General features: G+C 39.9%; 1 protein-coding gene across 7 annotated transcripts in view; it reads right to left on the reverse strand.

Annotated features, from left to right (window-relative positions):
* Positions 1–4603: 4603 nt before the first annotated feature.
* The window catches only part of GABPA (GA binding protein transcription factor subunit alpha), a 32225-nt gene continuing 13611 nt past the window's right edge, over positions 4604–23217 (reverse strand). For all 7 annotated transcript variants that reach the window (XM_056109328.1, XM_056109331.1, XM_056109327.1 and 4 more), the window contains exons 5-10: positions 22712–22957; positions 16747–16941; positions 14346–14399; positions 11330–11470; positions 10906–11098; positions 4604–8187 (exon numbers count right to left, since the gene is read on the reverse strand). In XM_056109328.1, the coding sequence (XP_055965303.1) occupies positions 7959–8187; positions 10906–11098; positions 11330–11470; positions 14346–14399; positions 16747–16941; positions 22712–22957 (1058 nt within the window). In that variant the 3' untranslated portion in view covers positions 4604–7958. The remainder of the gene's footprint in view (positions 8188–10905; positions 11099–11329; positions 11471–14345; positions 14400–16746; positions 16942–22711; positions 22958–23217) is intronic.

Genomic DNA, 23217 nt, shown 5'->3' on the forward strand with positions numbered 1-23217 from the left:
TATCCATGGTGGTGGAAAATGGGCACTGGTGGAGGGATGGGTATCTGATCATTGTATAATCAAACCCAAGCACAAAAAATTGTAAATCTACAACTGTACCTCATGGTGTTTCACTAATAAAAAAAAAATTTAAAAAAAAAGTGGGTCTATACAAGGGTCCAAAAACACAATGCAGAAAGGGCGTCTGCACTCCTGTGTTCATTGCTGTAGTATTCACAGTCGCCAAAATCTGGAAACAACCCAAGTGCCCAAGAACAGATAGCTGGATAAAGAAACTATGATACATCCAGTACTATGGTACTTGATAAAGAAAAGATCAAGTCGTGCAATTTGCTGCTATGTGGATGCGTCTGGAGGGCATCATGTTGAGTGAAGTTAATCGGAGGGAGAGAATGATCTCTCTCATATGTGGGATATAAAGAAACTTCAAAGGGTAACAAAGCCTGAAAGGCAATAGAGAAGAGCAGGAGAACTATTCTTCAGTAGGAAACTTGACACTGGATTTAAGCAGGTGTGTGTGCATGTGTGTGTGTGTTGGGGGGGGGGGGATAAATTAGAAGAGAACAGTAGGACATGATACTGGGGGAAAGTGCCTGCTCTAGAGGCAGTCTGGGGGATGGGAGGGAAACTGGGGAGGGGGGGGCATTGGTAGTAGGAAGTAGAAACTGGTGAAGGGGCTGGTGTTGGAACATTGTATGCCTGAGAGTAGACAGAACATAAAGAGGAGGAAAAAGTGGGTATATAGAGCCAAGAGATAGCACAGTTGGTAAGATGCTTGTTTTGCACATGACTGACCTGGGTTCAAGTCCCAGTATCCCATATGGTCCCCTGAGCACTACCAGGGGACCCGGAATTGTGGTTTTTGTACCTTAATGACTAGTAATACTGAGCAGCTTTGCAATACGTTCAGTGTCTACATAACCTTCTTTTTTGTGGAATGACAGTTCAAATCCTTTGATCATACTATGACTGGATTGTCTTATTGAGAGTTCGGTGTTTCCATCTTCTTCCTCCCACTTTGTGGTCCTTATAGTACTGTAGCTTGGACACATGATTGCTGTTGACCAGAGATGATAATGGGAAATTGCCAGAACTTGTGTCAGTTCACGTGTGGGTAGTATAGGGGCATACATTGCTTCGTCTTTCACATGCAAGTCAGGAGGTCCACACTCTACGCATCTGCATAATTTTTGTTTTGTTTGGGGGCTACACTTGGCAATGCTTAAGAATCACTACTGGGGCTGGAGTGATAGTACAGCGCGGTAGGGCGTTTGCCTTGCACATGGCGGACCCGGGTTTGATTCCCAGCATCCCATATGGTCCCCTGAGTTACTGCCAGGAGAGATTCCTGAGTTCAGAGCCAGGAGAAATCCCTGTGCATCGCCAGATGTGACCCATAAAGCCAAAATAATATTAATAATAATAAAAATCACTCCTGGCAGTGCTCAGAAAGACCATATGGGATGCTGAGGATTGAATTCAGGTTGGCCATGTGCAAGACAAGTTCCTACCTGCTGTACTATTACCCTGGCACTAGATGATTTTTTGGGGAGGGGTAAGGCAGGGATGGGCAGACCTGTGGGGAGCTGGGCTTTGAACCAGGACTTCCAGCATGAAAAGTATTTGCCCTAGCCCTTTCAACTATCTCTTTGAACCCCACATATTTTGGAAATAACTTTTGAATAAAATATGTATACTCCAAATATATTCTCCCAAGAGCATTGGCTTTATAAAATGTTGAGTTCAATATACTGATTTCTTAAATATTTTGCTTTGTGTGTCTATGAAACCTCTGCCTCTCCTGTGAAATTTTCCTGCTCTGTTAGACTTTTTAGAAGTTAAGCTTTTATGTTTAGGTCTATGATCTATTTCATATCCACCTATTTTTACATTTGGAATTAGGTAAAGATTGAGGCTTATTTTCTTCATATATATATTTAGTTCTCATGACATTTGTTGAAGACTATTTCCTAAGTATCTTGGCACTTTTTACAAAGAGAAAATATAACTTATCTACAAGTTTATTTTGGATTCCTATATTCACTGGCCCATGTCTATCCTTATCTCAATACATCTTGATTACTGTACATTTAGCTCAGGGCTTACCTCTGGTCCTGAGCTCTGGGATCACACTCCTGGAGGAACTCGGAAGACCATATGGGGTGTTAGGGAACTAACCTAGGTTGGCTGCATGCAAGGCAAGCGCCCTCTCTATTGTTCTGGTTCAGGCTGAAAACAGAAAATTTATATAGCGCTAGTTCTCTATTTTCTTTCTTCAGATTTTGTGTATTCTGGCTGTTTTACTTATATATTAATTTTATAACCAGCTTGTTTACATAAAAGACAGCCAGAATTCTGAGTTCAATTTCATTACCCAAGATCAATTTGGGGATAACTAACACTGACAAAAATTGATACCAACTTATTCCAATACTATACAATGATGGTCTCTCCTTGTTCTCTTAGATTTACTTTCATTTCTTATCAATTCCTATAGTTTTCATTGGAAAGGTCTTGTACATATTTTGCTAGTTTTTAAAAACTGTTTCAGATGATAGCTATTGACTTTGAATTTCCATTTTTCTTTGCAAGCAAGATGGAATTTCTTTGTACTAAAGCCACTTGTAATTCGAGGAGTTTTGTAATAGATTCTTTAGAATTTTTAACACGTTGCATCATGTCTTCTGCAGTTTTACTTCTTACAATATGCAGGCTTTTCTTGCTTGCTTTCTTTGAAGGCAAGGATCTTCAGTACAATGACAAGTAGAAATTGTGACAGCTGTGAGTTGTCTTCCCCAAAATCTCATGAGAAAAACAAACCATTATGTGTACTGTTAGCTGCAGGTGTTCTAGACACTTTTTATAAGGCTAAGGAAATGCCCTTCTAATGCCAGTATGCTTAGAATTTTCATTATAAATGGATGTTGAATTTAATTATACTTTTATCCCACACCTATTGAAATGATGATTCCTCCCTATAGTTTTGAATGACATTGAGTTTTAAAGGAATTGAAAACTTGTTTGTGGTAACTTACTACTAGATTTTTGTTTTGGTTTGGGGGAGACCACACCTGGTGGCTTTCAGGACTTACTTTCAGGCTCTGCACTCAGTATCATTCCTGGTGGGCTCAAGAATCCATATGGGCTGCCAGGGATCAAACTTGTGTGAGCAGCATGCAAGGCAAACGCCCTACTTGCTGCACTAGAGTTTTAGCCCGACCATCAGAAGCATGTCTTAAGTATAAAGAATTAAGTATATTCAATGTTGTGCAGCCAATCTCCACAACTTTGTTATCGTCCAAAATAACTCCGTCATTAATCCTCCAGTTCTTCTCCACTAATTCACATTTTTATTTTTTTTGCTTTTTGGGTCACACCTGGCGATGCACAGGGGTTACTCCTGGCTCTGTGCTCAGGAGACCATATAGGATGCTGGGAATCGAACCCGGGTCGGCCACGTGCAAGGCAAATGCCCTACCCGCTGTGCTATTGCTCCAGCCTCTAATTCACATTTTTAATTTACAAGTTTCAACCCATAACAAATTAAAAGTCCTTTACCACAGAAAATTTTGTGTTCTTTCAGCTTATTAATAGTGAAAGACATTTTATTTTTTGCTTTTTGGGTCACACCTGGCGATGCACAGGGGTTACTCATGGCTCTGCACTCAGCAGTTATTCCTGGCAGTGCTCAGGGAACCATATGGAATGCTGGGAATTGAACCTGGGTCGGCCGCATGCTAGGCAAACGCCCTACCCGCTGTATTATCTCTCCAGCCCCGTGAAAGGCATTTTAAACTTGTGCGGTTTGCAAATTAAATGTTAAAGTACACCAAAAAAGTGTCACTGGATATATCGTGGATGCTTTTTGTCATTTCAAGGCAGATCAAAATTAGATTGTACATTTTCTATTTGGTGCTTTTGGTTTTTGTTTGGGGGCTACTTCCAGCTCTGTACTGCTGTCAGTGGTGCTTAGGGTGCAGCAAGATGGGGGAGCATGGGAGATTGCACCAAGGGTTCTCCTGCAGGCAAAGCATGTGCTCTCCTCTTTGAGCTAGATCTCTGGTCCCCACAGGCAAGGTACACAGGAAGCAATTTATCTTCCTCTAAGCACAATGAAGACTGACCACTGCTCAACCATATACTAAGTACGCCTCTTATTTTTGCGTTTAACAGATAGCAAACATACGAACATACAAACATATGAACGTTTCTATTACTATTCTAAAGCTGTTCTCTGTGAAAGGAGTTTCATTGTTTTTCATAAAAATCAGGGCCAGAGAGACAGCTCAAGCGTTGAGCACACCCACTTGCAAAGTCCTGAGTCAAATCCCCACACCAAAATGCGCCCTAAGTGCCACTCAAGGGCGTGCTCTGGTGCTTCTCTGCCTCACTAGTCCTAGCGCCTCTGCCAAGAGTTAGCACATATTAAAAAAAAAATTAAAGCTCTACAACTTAATTTTGGTTAAATGCAATATGTTGTTTCCAAATTGATAAATATATGGCCATCATATGCATGTGTATTTTAATGTTTTTACCCAAACATGTCCTAGAAAGTTGAGACTATTTACATAAAGGGGGGAAAAAAATTTCTAACGCAGAAAAATACTGTATAATAGTTTTATTTTTCTCATTTTGCTATTTTTTTACATTTTATGCACAAATATTTTTATCTGAGTAAAAATAGAAAATAACTGTCTTATGTAAAATTACAAAAAAATAAAAACCACAAAGAAATACATAATTGTTACTATGACAGTATAAGTGTCTTTATTTAAAGAGTAAAAATGTATGCAAAATTCCTTCTCCCTTTTACAAAAGATTCAGAATATTTTCTGGCAGCAAGTGAAATATCACTGAAATATCAGTATTTTTACACCCTCTAGATCTGAAGACATCAAGTTAGTCACAGGTTATCTTGCAATTATGAACTTTAAAACCTCTTTTGTGCTATTTCAAAGATACACTAGTTCTTTTTAAAAGGCAGTAGCATAAAATGATAACTGGAAAACAGCATATCTCACCAAAAATAATTGGAGGCACAGTCCTTTAAAGAAATATCATTAAGTTTTTACCACTAATCAGGAAAGGGAAAAAAAATTCTTTCCTAATTGACAGTTGAGACAGAAATGAATGTGATGAGGTGAATCATGTAAGATCAACCTCACACAGCATTTCAGCAAAATTTGTCTGATTTTCTGATATACATATTTCCAAATGTCAGGCTAGCAATATGAATGTATCTAAGTTGGCTCATGAGAACATCTTAAGGAAAACAAGTGTTTAAAACAAAAGTGGAAATCTGTTCTTGTACTTGTAAGGTACAAAGGTGACCAGATCGTTTCTTTCCTGGAGTATAAATTTCCAAATTGAAAATTCATTCATAAAAAGCTAAGAATGAATAACATAAATGAAATCTTCGCATTGTTTAGTAAAAGAAATGACTGCCTGGGTTTATGGTACTTTTAATCTTAGTTAAGGAAAATAGAAATGTTTTACAATTTGAAGCAAAGTAATGGACATTTCTTGCATCAACTGAGGAAATCAGTCTAATTATCTACATTATGAAATAGAAAATAATGGTCAGAACGGAACAGTACAGGATAATACAAAACTGTTCAAATTATAATGAAGGAATAAAATACAATCTGTCAAAAGTGCGGGTGGGGAGAAGAAAAAAAAGTATGGTTTTAAAAAAAATTAGAATTACTTATTGAAGGGAAAAAATGTTTTATAGGAAACAAAAAATCTATTCTTATATGGAGAAATAATTACAACATAAAGGGACTATCTTCTTAGCAATGACTTTATTGGAATGTCTGAAATGTCTCTCCAAAAGGATTTCAAAATAAGTTAAGATTTTTAGGCTCTTGGGCCGGAGGTATGGTAAAGAGGGCACGGCACTGGCCTTGCATGCAGCTGATATGGGGTTGGTCCCCGGCATCCCATATGGTTCCCCAAGCACCGCCAGGAATGATACCTGAGCAGGGTGAGGAGGAACCCCTGAGCACCCAAGAAAAAAAAAAAGAAGAAAAACTGAGTTGTATACTCTTAATAACATACAAGAATATATTTTGTTATTTAAAAAAAAAAAAGACTTAACTTTCTCAGGCCATAAGACGATGGTGTAAAACCTGTTTTAGCTATTTGTACCTGAAACTAGGACGTTTACATATTACTCATACTGCTACTCTGCTTCAGGTAACACTGCAATCACAGCAGCCAAATGATACTAATAATTTATCAGTTTATTTTTTATAAAAAAAAGTAAAAATTGAAGTTACAAATTTTATTCTTTTCAGGTACTACTGCAGTCTTAACGGAGTCAATACAGTAATATAACAAAGATTACACAGTAGTCCTACATAGCACAGCACTTTACCCGGCCCATATGGTTCATCCCAAAGCATTCCTTAGTACTCCTAGTACTAGTGCCACTTAGGGCGCACCTGCTGACTATGCCACTGCATTACCATGGCCCCATCCTCTTAATAAAGCACATTAACTGAGCTTTGGGGGGGGATTTACAGAAAATGATGAAGGAGAAGGTGCATGAGTATTTGAGAATTAATCTTCTGGTATGGGAGTATGAAAAGCTATTTGCCAGTATCTCATAATTTGCACATAATACCTTAAACAACAACAATTTTTTTTTAAAAAAAGCAAGTAAGCAAGCAAGTGAACAACAAATAACTTTCTAGCCATTTCTATTTAGTGTTAGCTTATGGAAATAGTTTTGTGTTTATAGGAATTAAAGAATTAAATGAATATTATCTTTTGAAACATGTTTCCTTTTGAACATTATTATGTCTTCCTGTGTGGGTGGGTATACAGGTGCACAGGGCAATCACTCGGACATGGAAATAGATATTTGTATGCTCACACATATAGAATATGCAAAGGGAAATAATTAAGTGGGAAATTTTAAGAGAAGACTGCTTATGCTGAGAGTCAAAATTTCCCTTTAAATCTATTTGCAAATGATTTTGTAGTATCTTAAGAGGTAAAAGCACAGCCAATTAAGTTTTTATTTCATAAGAAAAACAATGGATATATAAGCTGTTTTGCATAGTAAACCAGCACTACAAGCTAAGTTAAACAAACAAACAAAAACCAAAAGAAAGCCATACCAAACCAAACTTTTATTTTCTGGTTGAGGTATATACCTTTTTAGTTTTTTAAATCTCTGACAGGAAAAACAGAGATCATTTCAGAATTTTTTAATAGTTGGTTTATTAGAATTAAATGCCTCTCATAAAATAATTTAAATTCTTGGTCTGACATTATGATGAGTCTACACAGAAAATCCTTAAAATTGGCTTAAGTTAAGCCAGATTGAAACTTGGATCTCCTTCTTCAGCAATGCTCTTCTGCCAGTCAAATTCTTATTGTCCTTTGCTTGCAAATATATAAATTAATAACTTGATACTCTTAGCTTAGTAATTATTATACTTTTATTCGATATGAATATTTTAGCTCTGCTTGATTAGATGATGCAGGCACACATGCTTCAGCTGTGAAAAGTTTCCTGGTTCTAGGTAAAGCAACATCTAACGCAGCAGAGAAGAAAAAGTTCTATTCTCAAAAATAGTTAAGCCAGACTATTTCCTGGAGATACTTCCATTTATTTTTCATCCTCAAGATGCTACTGGCTATTTTTGGTAGGGCTAGACATTAATACTGACCAGTTTAGCTTTCCTGACTGTTAACAAACTATCCCACAATTACCTTGCCTTCGCACTGAAGACATTGTGGTGATCCTTTAACATACATATATTCTAAAATATATGCTCAAAGTAAAAAGATCCAAATTCACAAGAGTATGAAATATTTATAAAAAAATCATGCATCAGATTGTACAGTCTAGAAATAAAAGAAGATTCAAATTCAGTAATAAAGGTGAGAGCAATACTTGCTCTAATATTTACGAAAGACCTTGACCTCCCAGAAGCTCCCGGGTTTCAATTATCCTTTTCTGTTTGCAGGGAAGCAGTGGCCAGGGCTACTGCTGTGACTGGTTGGGCAATTCCGTGGAGCTGCATTTTTGCTCGTTTCTTCTGTTCACATTCTGTGACCAAGCGGTTCAACTCTGCTGCACTGTAGCCAATAAGAGTCTTCAAATCACAGACAAACTTGTACACAAACCTCTTGCCCTGAACTTTACAAATCATGTCCCCATCATAATAATACCTTTAAAAAAGAAAATACAAGCCACATCAGAATTATATGAAAAATACAGACTGTGAACTTCTTACAGTACTTCCCAGAAACCCTGAAAGAGAATTGCTTCTCCCAAAATAGCAATAAATATCAAAATTACATATAATATCTAATGTTACACTTAAGAAAGCCTCAAAAACCATTGATTTACTAAATTCTCCAGTTACGTTTTCTCTGAGCATATTCCTTATCTATAAAACCAGGCTAAAACCAGTACTTACTCTCACTGGACTGTTATGGACTAAAAGGAGTGTTCCTGTAAAGTACTTAGCACACATAGACTGGCATACAGCTCTCTATTATGTTAATTAAGAACCCATCCAAAATGAAGAGGTCTTTAATAGAACTGATCATAGAGAGGTTAACTTTCACACAATCTTTTACACTATAGTGTTTCCTTTCCGGGAGGAATATAGACTTGGAGTGGGGGTGGTATTAGCTTCCAATACAACTGGGCGTGCTTTCAGATTTGTTATTTTCCTTTTTTGACCACAACTGGCAGCGCTCAGGTCTTACTCCTGGCTCAGAGCTCAGAGCTCAGTCCTGGAAGAGCTTGGTGGACCATACTGGATGCCTGGGATGGAAAACTAAGTCAACTGCATGCAAGACAAGCGCCCTACCCACTGTACTACCACTCCAGCCCATTTCTCCCACTTTAAAAGAAGGGAGATTCCAGGGAGGCACCAGAATTTCTCTTTTGAAAGAGAAATTATGTAGGTCAAATAAGTTTAGAAGCTTCTGCTTTATTATTATATAGCAATATATTTTCCTCTATATATAGTCTGTCCTTTCATAGAAGTTCTCCAAACCTAACAGGACGACTTTAAGTACACGTAAAACAGATGATATGGAAATGAGTAATATTCCTAATATTAAAAATACTTCTAAATATTCCTAAAATATTTCTAAAAAAGCAGTATTTCTAAAACCTATATAGTCTTATTTGGGGTCATCACTCTTGAAGTCTGGTTTACTGTTTGCTGTCTATGGAGACAGAGAAAATATTTTGGAACCCTTTATTTATGCTGCACATGCAAATTACAATTATGGGAAAAGAGGTTAAATCCAGTCTTTTTTGAGATGGCAGACTGAAAACTGCACTGTCCATTTGCTCCATTAGACAAAGATCAGTTACAAAAGGAACAATTACAAAAATAAGAGAGGCAGAAGGGATCACAATTCGGATGATTTTATTATAAAAGTTACTCCATTTAATCAAAAGTCCATTAATAAAGGACTGACTGATATGCAGCAAATTAAGTCATCACTTCCTAATTCTAGCACAGTAAACATATGATAATGTTCACTTTCTCAGTAAAAATGGAAACAAATTAGGCGCAGTCTGGTGTTCCTTTCACGTCAATTCCATTTTCTGTCAAGCCAGCCATCTACCTCACGTCAACTGACATAAAACTCAGATCTCAGACCACAAACTGATCGTTATTTGGCTTAAAAAGCTATTACAAAGATTTCAATGCCCTCAGAAAATTTCTATATAATATATAAAAGGCAATATTTTGAGGTCCTTCCATATCATGCTTTTAGTAGTTCATTTTCCTGGATACCATATACTGCATTTCAAAATTTATGCAACTTACTGGGGATTTGGTTTGTTTCTGGTTTGGAAATGCCATAAATATGCTATGGGTATGTGTGTGGATCTGGAAATGCCATAAATAGCTATGGGCACGTATGTGTGCGCACGTATGTATTTTTTTTTCCTGGTTTGGTATGTAGGAGGGAACCAAGTAATAGGTCATACCTTAAATTTATATATATATATTTTTAGTTTTTGTTTCTTGGGCCATAATCAGCAATGCTCGGGGGCTCCTCCCCACTCTGAGCTGAGTCTAGCCTGGGCCTACAGCACGCAAAGTCTGTGCACAGCTTCTTCAGGTATCTATTTGGCCCTTCCAGTTTATAATTTAAATTCCTGCCAAAAGTACAGAGAAGGCTGGAGAGACACAACAGCAGGGAAGGGCACTTGCCCTGCATGCCGCCGAAACCCGTATTTCTACTATTTCATATATCCTCACCTACATTTCGTACTGGGAATTCATTTTAGTTATTCCAGGGTATTTATTATACCATGTGTTACGATTTTAAATTGCATTTTCCTGATTACTAATGAGGTTTTGTACTTTTGCAGATAAATTTACTCTTTGGATAACCCAGAGTCTGAACTGTCTAGTTCTCTTGCCCTGTTTCTCCTCTAACCTGAGTACAGAGCCAGGCGTAAGCCCTGAGCATCGCCAAGCATGGCCCAAAACCAAAGAAATGAAAGAATAATTTTAACCTGTTGATGCCAGCAATGCTATTTGTGCTAATCAAACTGTATGCATGTGTGAGCACTGGTAACAAGCTTTGGAGTCATGTGTTAAAGAGAAAGAGAACTCTAGATGCTTCTATACTATTAAAGATCTTTTCAGCTTTTTGTTGTTGTAGTTTTGCTTTGTTTTGGGGCCACACCCGGCAGCTTACTACTGGCTTTGCACTAAAGGATCATTCCTGGTGGGTCCCAGGGATGAAACCCGGGTTGGCCATGTGTGATACAAGTGCCCTACATTTTTAACTTGTTTAACTTTTTCTGTATTTTTACACAACAATATTATATCTAAAATAGAAAGACATACACATGTACACACATCCATTTAAAAAATTTTTTTTTTGAAATTAATAAATGCTTACCTTAATGCACGACTGAGTTTCTCATAGTTCATTGTAGGTTTATTTTTACGTTGTCCCCATTTTTGCGCAACCAGTTCAGGCTGATTAAGCTTGAACTCGCCTTCATCACCAACCCAGGAAATGCAGTCTCGTGCATCCTTGTCAGTTAGAAGTTCTAGCAAAAACTGCCACAGCTGAATCTGGCCATTGTTTCCTAAATTGGTATAAAGGACAAGCATTGACCACAGAACCATAGATTACTAGAAAGGAAGAGGCAACTAACAGGCTCTCTGGCTCATGTGTCAGTCATATTAAAATAATTTTCTTTTTTTAAACAAGTGCTGCTTGAACACTACCAAACAGTCCCTACTCATAGATTCAGTGTTGTAAAACAAAATCTAATTTAGTGAGTTTTGTAAAGCGTCAAGTTACAATGCAAAAATACCTGTTCTGTTCCCAGGTGAGCTTCTATCTTCTCCTGAAATTCTTGGAGCTCTTTGTACTTTAGCTGCCTTTGCACTACCATTTATAACTTTAATTGTAGTTGGTGTCGTAGACTGCACTGATGCTGGAATAATTTGCACAGCTGCCAAGAAAGACAAGGGGAAGGACGATTATATTCCTTCCAAATACAATCAGTGAAAAAAGTTACTCAAAGGTATAAAACGTAATTAGTTCTTCTAATGTCCCTTGAATTACTTCAATAGAAAATCTCATTTAAAAATAAAAAGATGGGGAGTTGGAGAGATAGTACAGCGGGGAGGGCGCTTGCTTTGCATGTGCCCAACACAGATTTGATCCTTGGCATCCCATATGGGTCACCAGGAGTCATTCCTGAGTGCAGAGCCAGGAGTAAACTCTGAGCATCATCGCTGGATATGAACCAAGAAGAATAAGAAAAATGAAAAAGACAATCCACTACACTTTCGAAAAAAATCCCCACAGTAGTTCTCAGCATCAAGTAGGATATATTTTGCATTCTGGCTTGTGATTAAAAAAAAAAAAAAAAAAAAAGAAAAGCTTCTCTCCTGGAAGGGAGCATAACACGAGGCTCTTCATAGCCATGCCAACGAACCCCACGCAAGGCTATTTCACTCGGGGCACTGGGGGGGGGGGGGGGGGGGGCAGGTGAGAGCCCTCCCTGCCTCCAAGGGACCCAGCCCCAGCAGCCGAAAACCTCCAGAACCCAACTGCCACCATGCTCCCGGCCATTCTCCACATGCTCAGGCAAGCCTCACACACGAGTGAAATCCAACAAAACCCAGGTATGCGGAACTCTGTGACTGGGACCTCTTGCGGGTGCCAGATAATCTCATCACTGGCCACCATCCATTGCATGTTCTTCTCTCCAGAAAAGGAGCATAACATGACGCTCGCCAGAGCCATGCCACTGGACCCTGTGCCAGGCTGTTTCACTCAGAGTGCCCCAGAGAGGGGTGAGAGCTATTCCCATCATAAGGGACCCAGCCCCGGCAGCCGAAAACCTCCAGAACCCAACTGCCACCATGCTCATAACAGCTCCCCACACACTCGTATTCCTGGCCTGCGCTCTGTGTGTGTGTGTGTGTGTGTGTGTGTGTGTGTGTGTGTGTGTGTGTGTGTGTGTGTATGTGTGTGTGTATACTGCAGCCTTGGGAAAGACAAGTAAGGAGAGGCTGCTAAAATCTCAGGACTGGGGCGAATGGAGACGTTACTGGCACCCGTCGGAGTAAATTGATGAACAATGGGATGACAATGATACAGTGATAGTGATATATATTTACAGATATATATATGGAAGTTTACAAGGCTCAACCTTTAACACCATGTTGGCGGTATCTTATAGAAGGTCTTAATGGCCCCTGCCAAAATATAACAATTTTCACACTCTTTCCTCTATGGATACTTTTCTATAGCCTTTTCAGCAGTTTTTCTTCATAACAATACAAATATATTATTTTGGTTCTGCTTTGTGACAGGGATTGGGGTTTGGGATGGAAACATCCCAAATATGGTGGTGGGATTGGTGTTCAAATATTAAATGCAATCAAATATTGTGAACTACCTCATACAAAATTAAAAAAAAAAAACACAAAAAAACCCCAAAACCTGGTTTTAGGCTAGACCTGGCCACGCTCAGTGCTTACTTCTAACTCTGCACTTAGGGATTATTCCTGGCAGACCTCAGGGGACCATATGGTGCTAAGGATCAAACCCAGGCTGGCTGAGTGCTAGGCAAGCACAAAGCATATTATCTGCCGTATTCTCTTTTTGGCCCCTGGTTTGTGAATCTTAGTAAATGAAAGTTGGTTTCCTTATTTTGGAATCACTCAATGTATATACATTAGACAAAGTTTAAAAATTACTCAAGAATTTTATAAAGATAGTTATCAAATAAGTGTTGGAGAAAAAACGAAAGAAAAAAACTTATTTACTATGAAGTCTAAACCTTTATCACTACTTTGAAAAAAAATTACATAATAAGATTGAAAGGCTAGAAACCCTAGATACTATAACCAGATAATCTCAGACACATTCTCACAAAAACTCAGTATATTCATCCAGTTTTTTCTTTTGATTTTTGGGTCACCTCTGGTGGTGCTCAGGGCTTACTCTTGGCTTTATGTTTGGGATCACTTTTCACAGACTCAGGGATCATACAGGGTGCAAGGGATCAAACCTGGGCACAGCTCGTGCAAGATAACCCTATCCACTTGTAGTATCTCTAAAGCCACATGTTCAACTAGTTTTAAAATTAACGAGCAATAAAAAAAAAGTATGAAACTTTGCTGCAATTATCTTCATGGATAAATCGCAAAACTATTAAATGAAAATGTCAAGCAAAAATGTGCACAGCAGTGGGTAGGGCATTTGCCTTGCACGCAGCTGACCCGGGTTAGATTCCCAGCATCCCATATGGTCCCCTGAGCACTGCTAGGAGTAATTCCTGAGTGCACAAGCCAAAAGTAACCCAAAAAGCAAAAAAAAAAAAAAAAAAAAAAAAAAACCCACTGTGCACAGAATATTTAAACATGTGAGACAATGACAAAAATATTGACGGCTATAATTGGCATAATTAAAAAAGGTACGGGGGGTTGGGGGGACAGCTGAAAAAAGGGCTGGAGCACATTCTTTGTTGGCATGTAAGGGGTCTGGGTTCAATTCCTAGCACCACATGGTCCTCAAGGACCTCTGGGAGCAAACCTCAAGCAATGAGTTGGAGAAGTCCTGAGCACTGCTGGGTATGGCCCAAAACCCAAACAATGAATTTGGAAAGCAGAATGCCAATGCAATTTCAGGTGATTTAAAGTGGAACCCACAATAGGCATACTGCATAAATACATTTTAATTTCTTATACCACACATCTATGTTATACTGTATTTTTTGTACATCTAAAATATTCATAAATTTTCCTTCTTACAACCTTACAGTGTAAAAGAAAATATTTAATGGGAAATATAAGATAAACACAAATACTCACGTTGATCAATTGTTACTATCTCATTCATTTGTTGTTCTTGACTTGCCAATACATCTGAAGAACAGACATAAAAATTACTGTATTTTTTAAAACTCCAAATGCAAAACCTCAACCCAAAATACCTAAGTAAATATTATCCTTTAAAAAGAAACCAAAACCAAAAAAAAAAAAAACGAAAATTGAAAGTAAAACCAACCTAATAAACAAGAAGCTGAGCATTCAACTAGTCAAAGTTATAAGCATAATCACCTCCAAAGAGTTTTATAGTCAACGTAAGTGAAACGTATCTTTTACACTATCAGTAGTGACAACTTTGAGGCCTGAGAGCTTGTGAGGCTGAGCACATGCTTGGCACATGGGAGGCCCAGGCTGAATTCCAGCATGGTGTAACCCCCTGCCCCCAGCACCACCCGCAGTGATTCCTGGCAGAGTCATGAGAAACCCCCAAGCACTGCCAGGCAGAGCCCGCAAAACGCATACTCCCATACAAAATTTTACGTCTAATCTGCAAAGTACATCTCAATAATGTTGGAAAAGTACTTTATCTTCTGCTTTCTACTTTAAAAGAGCTTTCAACTTTCTTTTTTCAGTTTTGGGGCAGTGCTCAGGCAGACTCCTGGCTCTGTGCTTGGGGTTCACTCCTGGAGGGCTCCAGGGAACAATATAGGGAGCTTGAACCCAAGTCAGCCACATGCAAGGCAAGTGCCCTCCCCACTGTACTATCTCACCAGGCCTGTATCTTCTGAATCTTTACTTAGAATTTTCTTATCATTTCAAAGAGCTTTTCTCTAAAGAAAAAAACCTTTTAAGAAAAAAATAAGCTCCACCATGGCTCCAGAAGCACAAGGACTTAATGCAGAGCCCAGCAGCTTGCAGCAGAAAAGTGAACAGACTGTGTTGATCCACGCCACCATGTCTGCCCAGAGGGGAAAGGGTGTCGATCCCTTCTGCCTTCTTCCCTCTGGAAAGAAAGATGGCAGCCGCTTGGGAGCTTTGTGGAAAGCCAGGTATGAGCTGGTCGTGGTGGGGCGACTAAAACCTCATGGGAAGGGGGGTGTTCCTGGCTCGTCCTTCACGCCCTACCGAGGTCACCAGTTGCCCCCCACAAGCAGCTCTCCGGCACGGCCATGGCTCCAGAGCACAGAAACTAATCTCTTAATTATCTGACTCTCAGCAGAAATACTTCCAGGGTTAATAAGTAAAATAGCAGAAATCCAAAACCACGCGGCTGTGACATCATTTAATTCTTGAACCCAGCTGTAGAAAGCAAATCATTTCACAATGCATTTCCAGCATGTCTGATTTGGGGGTGTAAACTCTAAATAATAATGGTGTATCTTCTATTGAAACAATGAATCTAGTCAAAGTAGATAGAGTGTTAACTAGAATTCATCTGCCTCATAGGCATTGGGAGGGTTGGGGGGGTGGGGGTTTATTGGGGTTCTTCGTGGTGAAAAATAAGTATCGGTAAAGGGAAATGTGTTTGATATTTGCTTGACCGAGACCTAAACCTGAAAGCTTTGTAACTTTTCCCACAGCGATTCAATAAATGAATACATTTTTAAAAAAAGAAAAAGAAAAAAATAAGCTCCAGGGAGCAATAGCATAGTGGGTAGGGCGTTTGCCTTGCACACGGCCAACCCGGGTTCAATTCCCAGCATCCTATATGATCCCCTGAGGACCACCGGGGTAATAATTAAAACACAGGAACATCTTCAAGTTCAGGTCAAAATGGGGGAAAAAAACACACAACAAACCATCTAACAGAAATTTAGATTTTTTGCAAAAAGACACCTTTAATGGGACAACAACAAGCTTTAGGACTGGATATCTCTGCTAGTACAGGGGTTTAGGTACTTGCTCTGCATGTGAGCTAAGCTTGATTCAATCCCGGGTACCTCATATTGTCCCCTAGCATTTTCAGGAGACAGCAGATCCCAGTACTGCTGGGTATGGCCCCAAAATACTGATCCCAATGATAACAGAATGAGAAGGAAGTCATCTAGGAACAAATATCAAATTTCCAGAAGACGAACAGTAAATAATTGACTATTTGAAATAGAATTTAACAAGTAGATAACTAGATATATAAAGAAGATTAAGTATCCAGCATTTATTTAAGATAATTAAGATTCTACTACTAGTTCAACCGGGTTTGAATTCAGAATCTGTGACTTTGTAGGGACAATCCTCTCTAACTCTAAGCCTTAGTTTCTGATCAGAAGAATAAGTAAAATAATAATTTGTAGTTTTAGGACAGGAATTCAATATTTTATGTAAGTATAGTGTTCTCAGCCCAGCCTTAATGCCATTATCACCATTACCAATGACCAATCAAGATGAAAACAGTTATAAAAGAATGAAACTTAAGCTATAAGGCAAATAGAAAAAAATTTCATACATTTTCTAAGAAGCTCTAGATGACTCCAGAGAATTTCTCCCCGAGGTACCCGCTGAAAAAAATCTTCTTGGTTGAGACTACATAACTCTCTTCCTGAAATGTTGAGCGTGGTGAGGTCTATATCAGTCATGCTGAATTCTTTCATTACCCAAACTACCCAATGCAGAACTTGATCTGTAGACCACTGTATAGGATCTAAAAAAGAAAAAAAAAGTCATTAGCCTAATTCAACCGAAGATAGTATAAATACATATATTTTTTGCTTTTTGGGTCACACCTGGCATTGCACAGGGATTACTCCTGGATCATGCACGCAGAAATTACTCCTGGCAGTACTCGGGGGACGATATGGGATGCTGGGAATCAAACCCAGGTCGGCTGCGTGCAAGGCAAATGCCCTACCCGCTGTGATATCGCTCCAGCCCCAAGATAGTATATTAATTTATAGTTAACTTGTCAACTTCTTGCCTACATGTAGATAAAATCCAGGGTTTATTTCCCCTAAGTGAAAAAAAAAAAAAAACCCCAAACATATGAAATAAATGTATTCTTTTAAACATTACACTTGGTTTAGTTCTTATCTTCTTCCATTAGTACCAAACATTAAACCTAGGGCATCACATATACAAGCAAGTGTTCTACTACTGAGGCACACTATAAACTTCCTTTTTAATTTAACCAAAATTCTCAGACTCATTTGGTTCTATTAACAGGTAGTCTGGAATATTCTGAAGAAAAATATTTGCAATACTGCTCTCTAGTGGGCTAAATGAGTAAGTATACGATTATCCTGGAGAAGGGAGAAAATTATCCAACTACAAAATTATTTTAGGAAGCTGGAGCAATAGAACAGTGGATAAGGTGTGCGCCTGGCATGCGGCTAAACCAGACTTAATCCCAAGTACCACATATGGTTCCCCAAGCCCACCAGGAGTGATTCCTTAATACAGACAAGAGCCCTGAGCACTGCTGGGTGTGGCCCCAAAACAAAACAAAATTTATTTCACAGCAGCGTCAGAGTCGGGACATTAAAAACAAAATAACAGGGTTGCAATGCTGGTCCACGAATGTAAGAAAGACTGAAAACCACTGGTCTTCACCTGGCTTATAACGGCCAGTCTGTGTGGTATACATGCAGAACTGGTTCTCAGGAGTAAAGGGTTGAAGAATGCTGCTTTAGATAGATCAATCAACTCCAAAATAAGTACTTGTAATTGAATGAATTCACCTAACTGCATGTCTGTGGGTGAAATGCCCCATCCAGACAGAACGATGAAATGTTTTTATGTGTTAACCATCTTTTGTAGTTTTCATAAGTAAAAAATGAGGAAAATAAAATAACTTGAATTTGCTTTGTACAGATTTAACAAGTAATATGTACTGTAGTGGTTTCCAATGAGAAGATGGGTTATAAGATATGGCTCTTTAATATATAACTATTTAACATCTTATGGGAGAAGACAGCTGAACAAACAAGCAATTAGCAAGTTGCACTGTAAGTACCACCATAAGGATAAGTATGGAGACACCTTAATAAGGGCAAATTTAGAGCACAAACAAATAAAAATACAGGATAATCACAAAACTGATTTTTTAAATTTTACTTCACCCCACCCACCCACCTCACACACGTAATTCCTAAGGAAAAAAGAATTCAGAGATGGTAGCATTTTTTTGGTGTATTAAAAAGAAAACAATTCTCTGAAAGCACACATGATGAAAACCAACTATGAAAAAAACAAAAACCCACAGACATTTATAATAAAACTAAGTGACAAAATAACTCACAAATCCCACAACATCTCCAGGTGAGGACAAGGCAGCCATAAAAAAATTGCATGGTCATTACCAAATGTGCAGAAAAAGTAGAGAGGGAAGCAAAGGGTTATCTGACCCCGTCTCCATTCTGAGCACAGGAAAACCCAAACACAGCTGAGAAGTATTCACCGGAAATATTAGAAGACAAGCATCAAGGAGCTGCTGCATGGGATCAGGAATACACCGCAATGAAAGCGCACCAGCTTCACACAAGTGAGCCCTGGGAATCATCCCCCAGAGACACACACAGCAATGAACCGAAAAACCGAGAGCTGCTAACACAATTTCGGTCAAACCAAAAGCTCAGCACCTGTGAGCTTTTAAAACAGTGAGCCAGTAAGCACTTTCTGAAGACTGGACCACAATAAAGAGAAACCCTATGGGTGCAGAACTGAGACTCTTAGGAACATCAAGACAGAAGGCCCAGGTAAAAGAGGAACAGGGGAGTAGTCAGGAAGTGGAAAAAAAAAAAAAAAAAAACAGCTGCTCCGTTTCTGAATACTACTGAAACTAGGAGGGGACATGGGCAGAAAAGCTGTCCCGAGCCACACTTCCCTGTAGAATTCAAGAATCTCTCTACTTGTGTCTCAGTTCTTGGTTTTGTGACCAACTCCCAAACCAAAGCTCAGGGATTCCTCCTGGTTCTGTGCCAAGGGTGACTGGTCACGTGCAAGACAAGTGTCTTCTCTCCTCTTATTATGTCTCTGGCTCTAAGAAAGTTCATTTTATATTATGTATAAACAAAAAGAAAAACTTTTTAGGAAATTACAGAATTAGTCTGTTTTCTTAAGTAAAATGAGGACCTACAGTTTAATGAACCATTTGGCGGGTGGGAAAAGACAGCTGCGAGGGCCGATGTGTATGCTTTAGCAAGCAGGAGGCCTGGATTATTTGGGGGGTACTGCTGGGTCCCCCGAACACTTGAGTTGAGACTAGCCCCAGAGCATTACAGGGTGTGACCCTGTAATGATACGCAAATGGCCACTCATGTTCTTCCTGCCTCCTTCCTAAGACCCTACAGAATGAAAAGATTCTAAAAGAGCCAGCAGAAGACACAACTCAGATACAAAAATGGGAATGGACAGAAACAGGTGAATTAAATTTTGAGGGGGTTGGGGGGGGAACACTCAGTGATCTCTGTGGTTCTGCACACAGAAATCATTCCTGGAAGGTCTCAGGTTCGGAACCATATAGGGTGCTAGGGATCAAACCCAGGGCAATCATGCGCGAGTCAAGTGCTCTACCCACTATGGCTCTAGCCCCTTCAACTACATTTTTGAAGACAATAATCAGAGTGAAAATAAAGCAGAGTAAGAGAAGCTACAACCGAAAACTCAACCCATGAAATGACTCAGGCTTTCCTAAGTACAGAACCTTTTCTTTGCCTTGGTATCTGGGCCACAGCAGTGCTCAGGCGCTATTCCGAGCTCCATTGCTCAGAGGCGCAGGAGCTCGTCAGGAACTGAACGTGGGTTCCCAAATGTCAATGACCTGTTATCTTGCTAGTCCTAGTACCTCTGCTCTTGAGGAAGTGGATACATGGAACAGTAGAGATTTAACTGGAAAATAAGGGAGGTAATTTCGAGAACACGATGTGGTTGAAAAACTCCAAGACTTATAAAACATTTCAAGAGGCCGAAGTCATAGCTCAAAGCCTGACCACATCCTCTTCATGCAAGAGGCCCATGTCTAATCACCAGCACTCCCAAATCCCTGAGCACAGGGCCGAGAGTAATCCCCAAGAACCGCCAGGGATTGGCACAAGCCTCTCCAGACAAACCAAACAGTATTTTAAATCCTTTTAGGTTTCTTTCTCAGCATTTCCTCAAGAGATGTCTCCAAATTGAACTAACGTTAAGGTTAGTAAGCCAACCATATTAACCATCACATGTGAAAAACAGTATGCTCAACCATCCCATTTCTGAATTCTTCAAGGGGGTTGCTTTATCTTGTTAGGTACCAAATACTCCTTGTTTCTTTAATCTGAGATCCTCCTGCTAGTAGATACTATCTTATCTACAAACATATGTGGGTCAACACCCACATGAACCTTCAGTGTTTATTTCCCCAGCACACTTTCCACTTGATACCCCAAAAGAAGTATTCACTTTTCCTTTTTGGTGGGGTTTTGGGCCAAACTAGAAGTATTTTGTGGGGTGTCACTCTTGAGGACATGTGGTGTGGGGACCGAACCTACGCTTCCTGTGGCCAAAGCACGCGTTCCACTCTTCAGAACCATACCCCTGGCCTCAGGAGTAAGCAGCCTTTGTAACTACAGCCACTGCTATTGACATCTATCAGATGAATGAATCTTGAGCACCATATTTAATAGGTTTTACTCAGCAAACATTCCTTTATGCTTTCAGACTTCTGACAATTTGAAACCCTACACTCTACAGGAATTATACAATTCTTTTTTTTTTTTTTTTGCTGGTCTGTTCGTTTTTCAAACATACCTAGCAGTGCCAAGGGGCTACTGTAGCGGGGGTTGCTGCTGACCCTTGCTGGGGGAACTACTAAAGCCTGGACTAGCTCTCTGGCCCCTCTACACAATTCTTATTGCCTCCTTTTTCTTCAATTCCCTGTCTCCTTTCCTTTTCAACTTTACATGTTGCCGAGGTGCAGGAACCAGTCTCTAGAGCTCAAAGGGATGGAGTGCAGGACTTAGATGCAAGCAGCTGGGAATCTGACCCCCTATCATGGACAGTCCCCTTCACAGCTAAATGAAGTTCTAGTAGTGGGTGTGGCCTACACAGCTGGGCTCAGGATCACTGGGAGAATCTGCAAAAAAATCTGTAACTGGGGCCAGAGTAGTAACACAGCAGGTAAGGCGGGGGAGGGGGGGTGTCACCTTGCATGCAGCCAACCCCTGCACCCCATATGGTCCACTGAGTACCGCCAGAAGTGTTTCCTGAGTGCAGAGCCAGGAGTAACCCCTGAGCATCATCCGGTATGGCCCAAAATCAAAAAAACAAAATCTGGAACCAGTATTTAATGCTGCGCTCTGATCCATATTTTTTCTCTTCACCAGATTCCAATACAAACTCCCAGATCACATCTGACTGAATCCCAGATTCTCTTCAGCCCCAATTGTGCACGCCAACTCTAGTTGACTGTGTACCATTAAGTACCAGGAGTCCAGAAAGAGAGGGGGAATGGGTTAAGGCACTTGCCTTCAACGTGGCCGAACCTAATTCGATCCCCAGCACCATCACTGAGTACCACAAAGGATATCCTCCCAGCAACCCCTGATCCCCCAGTCAACAAAGCAAATAACAACAATTTCCTTTGAAAAACCTCTCTTCAATCCCAGTCTTCTTGGGCATGGACTGTCTTGCCTCTGCACATGGGTCTTGACCAATGAAGCCCACTAACAAAGAGGATGGAAGCCAAGTCCAATCAATGACTGCAAGCCACCAGGGCAAGAAATGAGTGCAGGACACCATCTCCCCTCGAGATCATCTGATCTTCTCTGGTGATCAGTCTCATCGCAATCTATCTTCCTCAGTTCTCCCCACAGAAATGACTGGACCCAGGTGAACTCAGGCGCTGTCAGCAGGAACTGCTTCTGCCCTCTCGTCGTTAGTGCCTACCTGCTCCAACATAAGCCATTCGCCACAGCCACGTGGTTTCAATGGTGAATTCTACTGATGAGAAACGGTGGTCCAGCAGTAAAACTAAAACTTCTCACTAGTCATACATGCTTTCAAAGAGGAGTTCTACATGTATATTTCCTGTCTGAAATGTCCTTTTCTGCCCTACAATTTGTCTTAATAAGCCCCTCCCCAATATCCCCCCAGGTCCTGCTGAGATCCTAACAGCACGGTGCCTTTACAGACATTATCAACAGTTTCTAAGCAGAAAACCCTTTATGGAAATTATCTCTTTTCTCTCTCTTCTCTCTTTATATTGCGAACACCTTAGTGCAGACTAACAAAAATACATGTCTTGGTTTTCCAGCTCTCATTATACACCTTAAGTACTATTTAAGCACTCCCCTGAAACAGATACTGGAAATCAATACTCTCCGAGAAATTTTACATTTAAAAAAGGATGATGCTCACTCTGGTATGTTCTACGTCAAGCGTGACTCGTTATTCTATCCAACATGCAATTATACAGAATACGTAATTATGTGTTTTATTACCATAGGGTATCCCAAGGCGTTCTTGTTCTTTCCTGTAACCTTCCAGCGCGGCAGCCCATCTTGTGACCTGTTCTGAGGTTTCATCTGAAATGGTTGTAATATGTTTGGTGCCATCAAGGGTTATCACTTGAGCTTCCTCAACAAGATGTGCTTCTGCTTCGGCATGGTGAGCATCTGGATCAATAACGACTTCAACTGTCTCCGCAGGTTTAACAATTTCAAGGATGTTTAGCTTCGGCTCAATTCCTTCAAAGTGAATTTTTCAAAAAGTTAATCTAAATGAACATATGAAAGACACTTTAAAAAAACATATGCAGAGCCATAAGTAACCCCTGAGCTTTGTCAGTGTGACCCGCCCTCCAAAAAAGATTAAAATAAAATCATAACAACTGAACAGGGGCCAGAGCAGTAATACAGCTTGTCGGGCGCTCGCCTTGCACACAGCCAACCTAGGTTTAATTCCCATATGGTCCCCTGAGCATCACCAGGAGTTAATCCTGAATGCA

This window comes from Sorex fumeus, unplaced genomic scaffold (assembly GCF_029834395.1).
Source record: "Sorex fumeus unplaced genomic scaffold, SorFum_2.1 ptg000265l, whole genome shotgun sequence".
NCBI lineage: Eukaryota > Metazoa > Chordata > Mammalia > Eulipotyphla > Soricidae > Sorex > Sorex fumeus.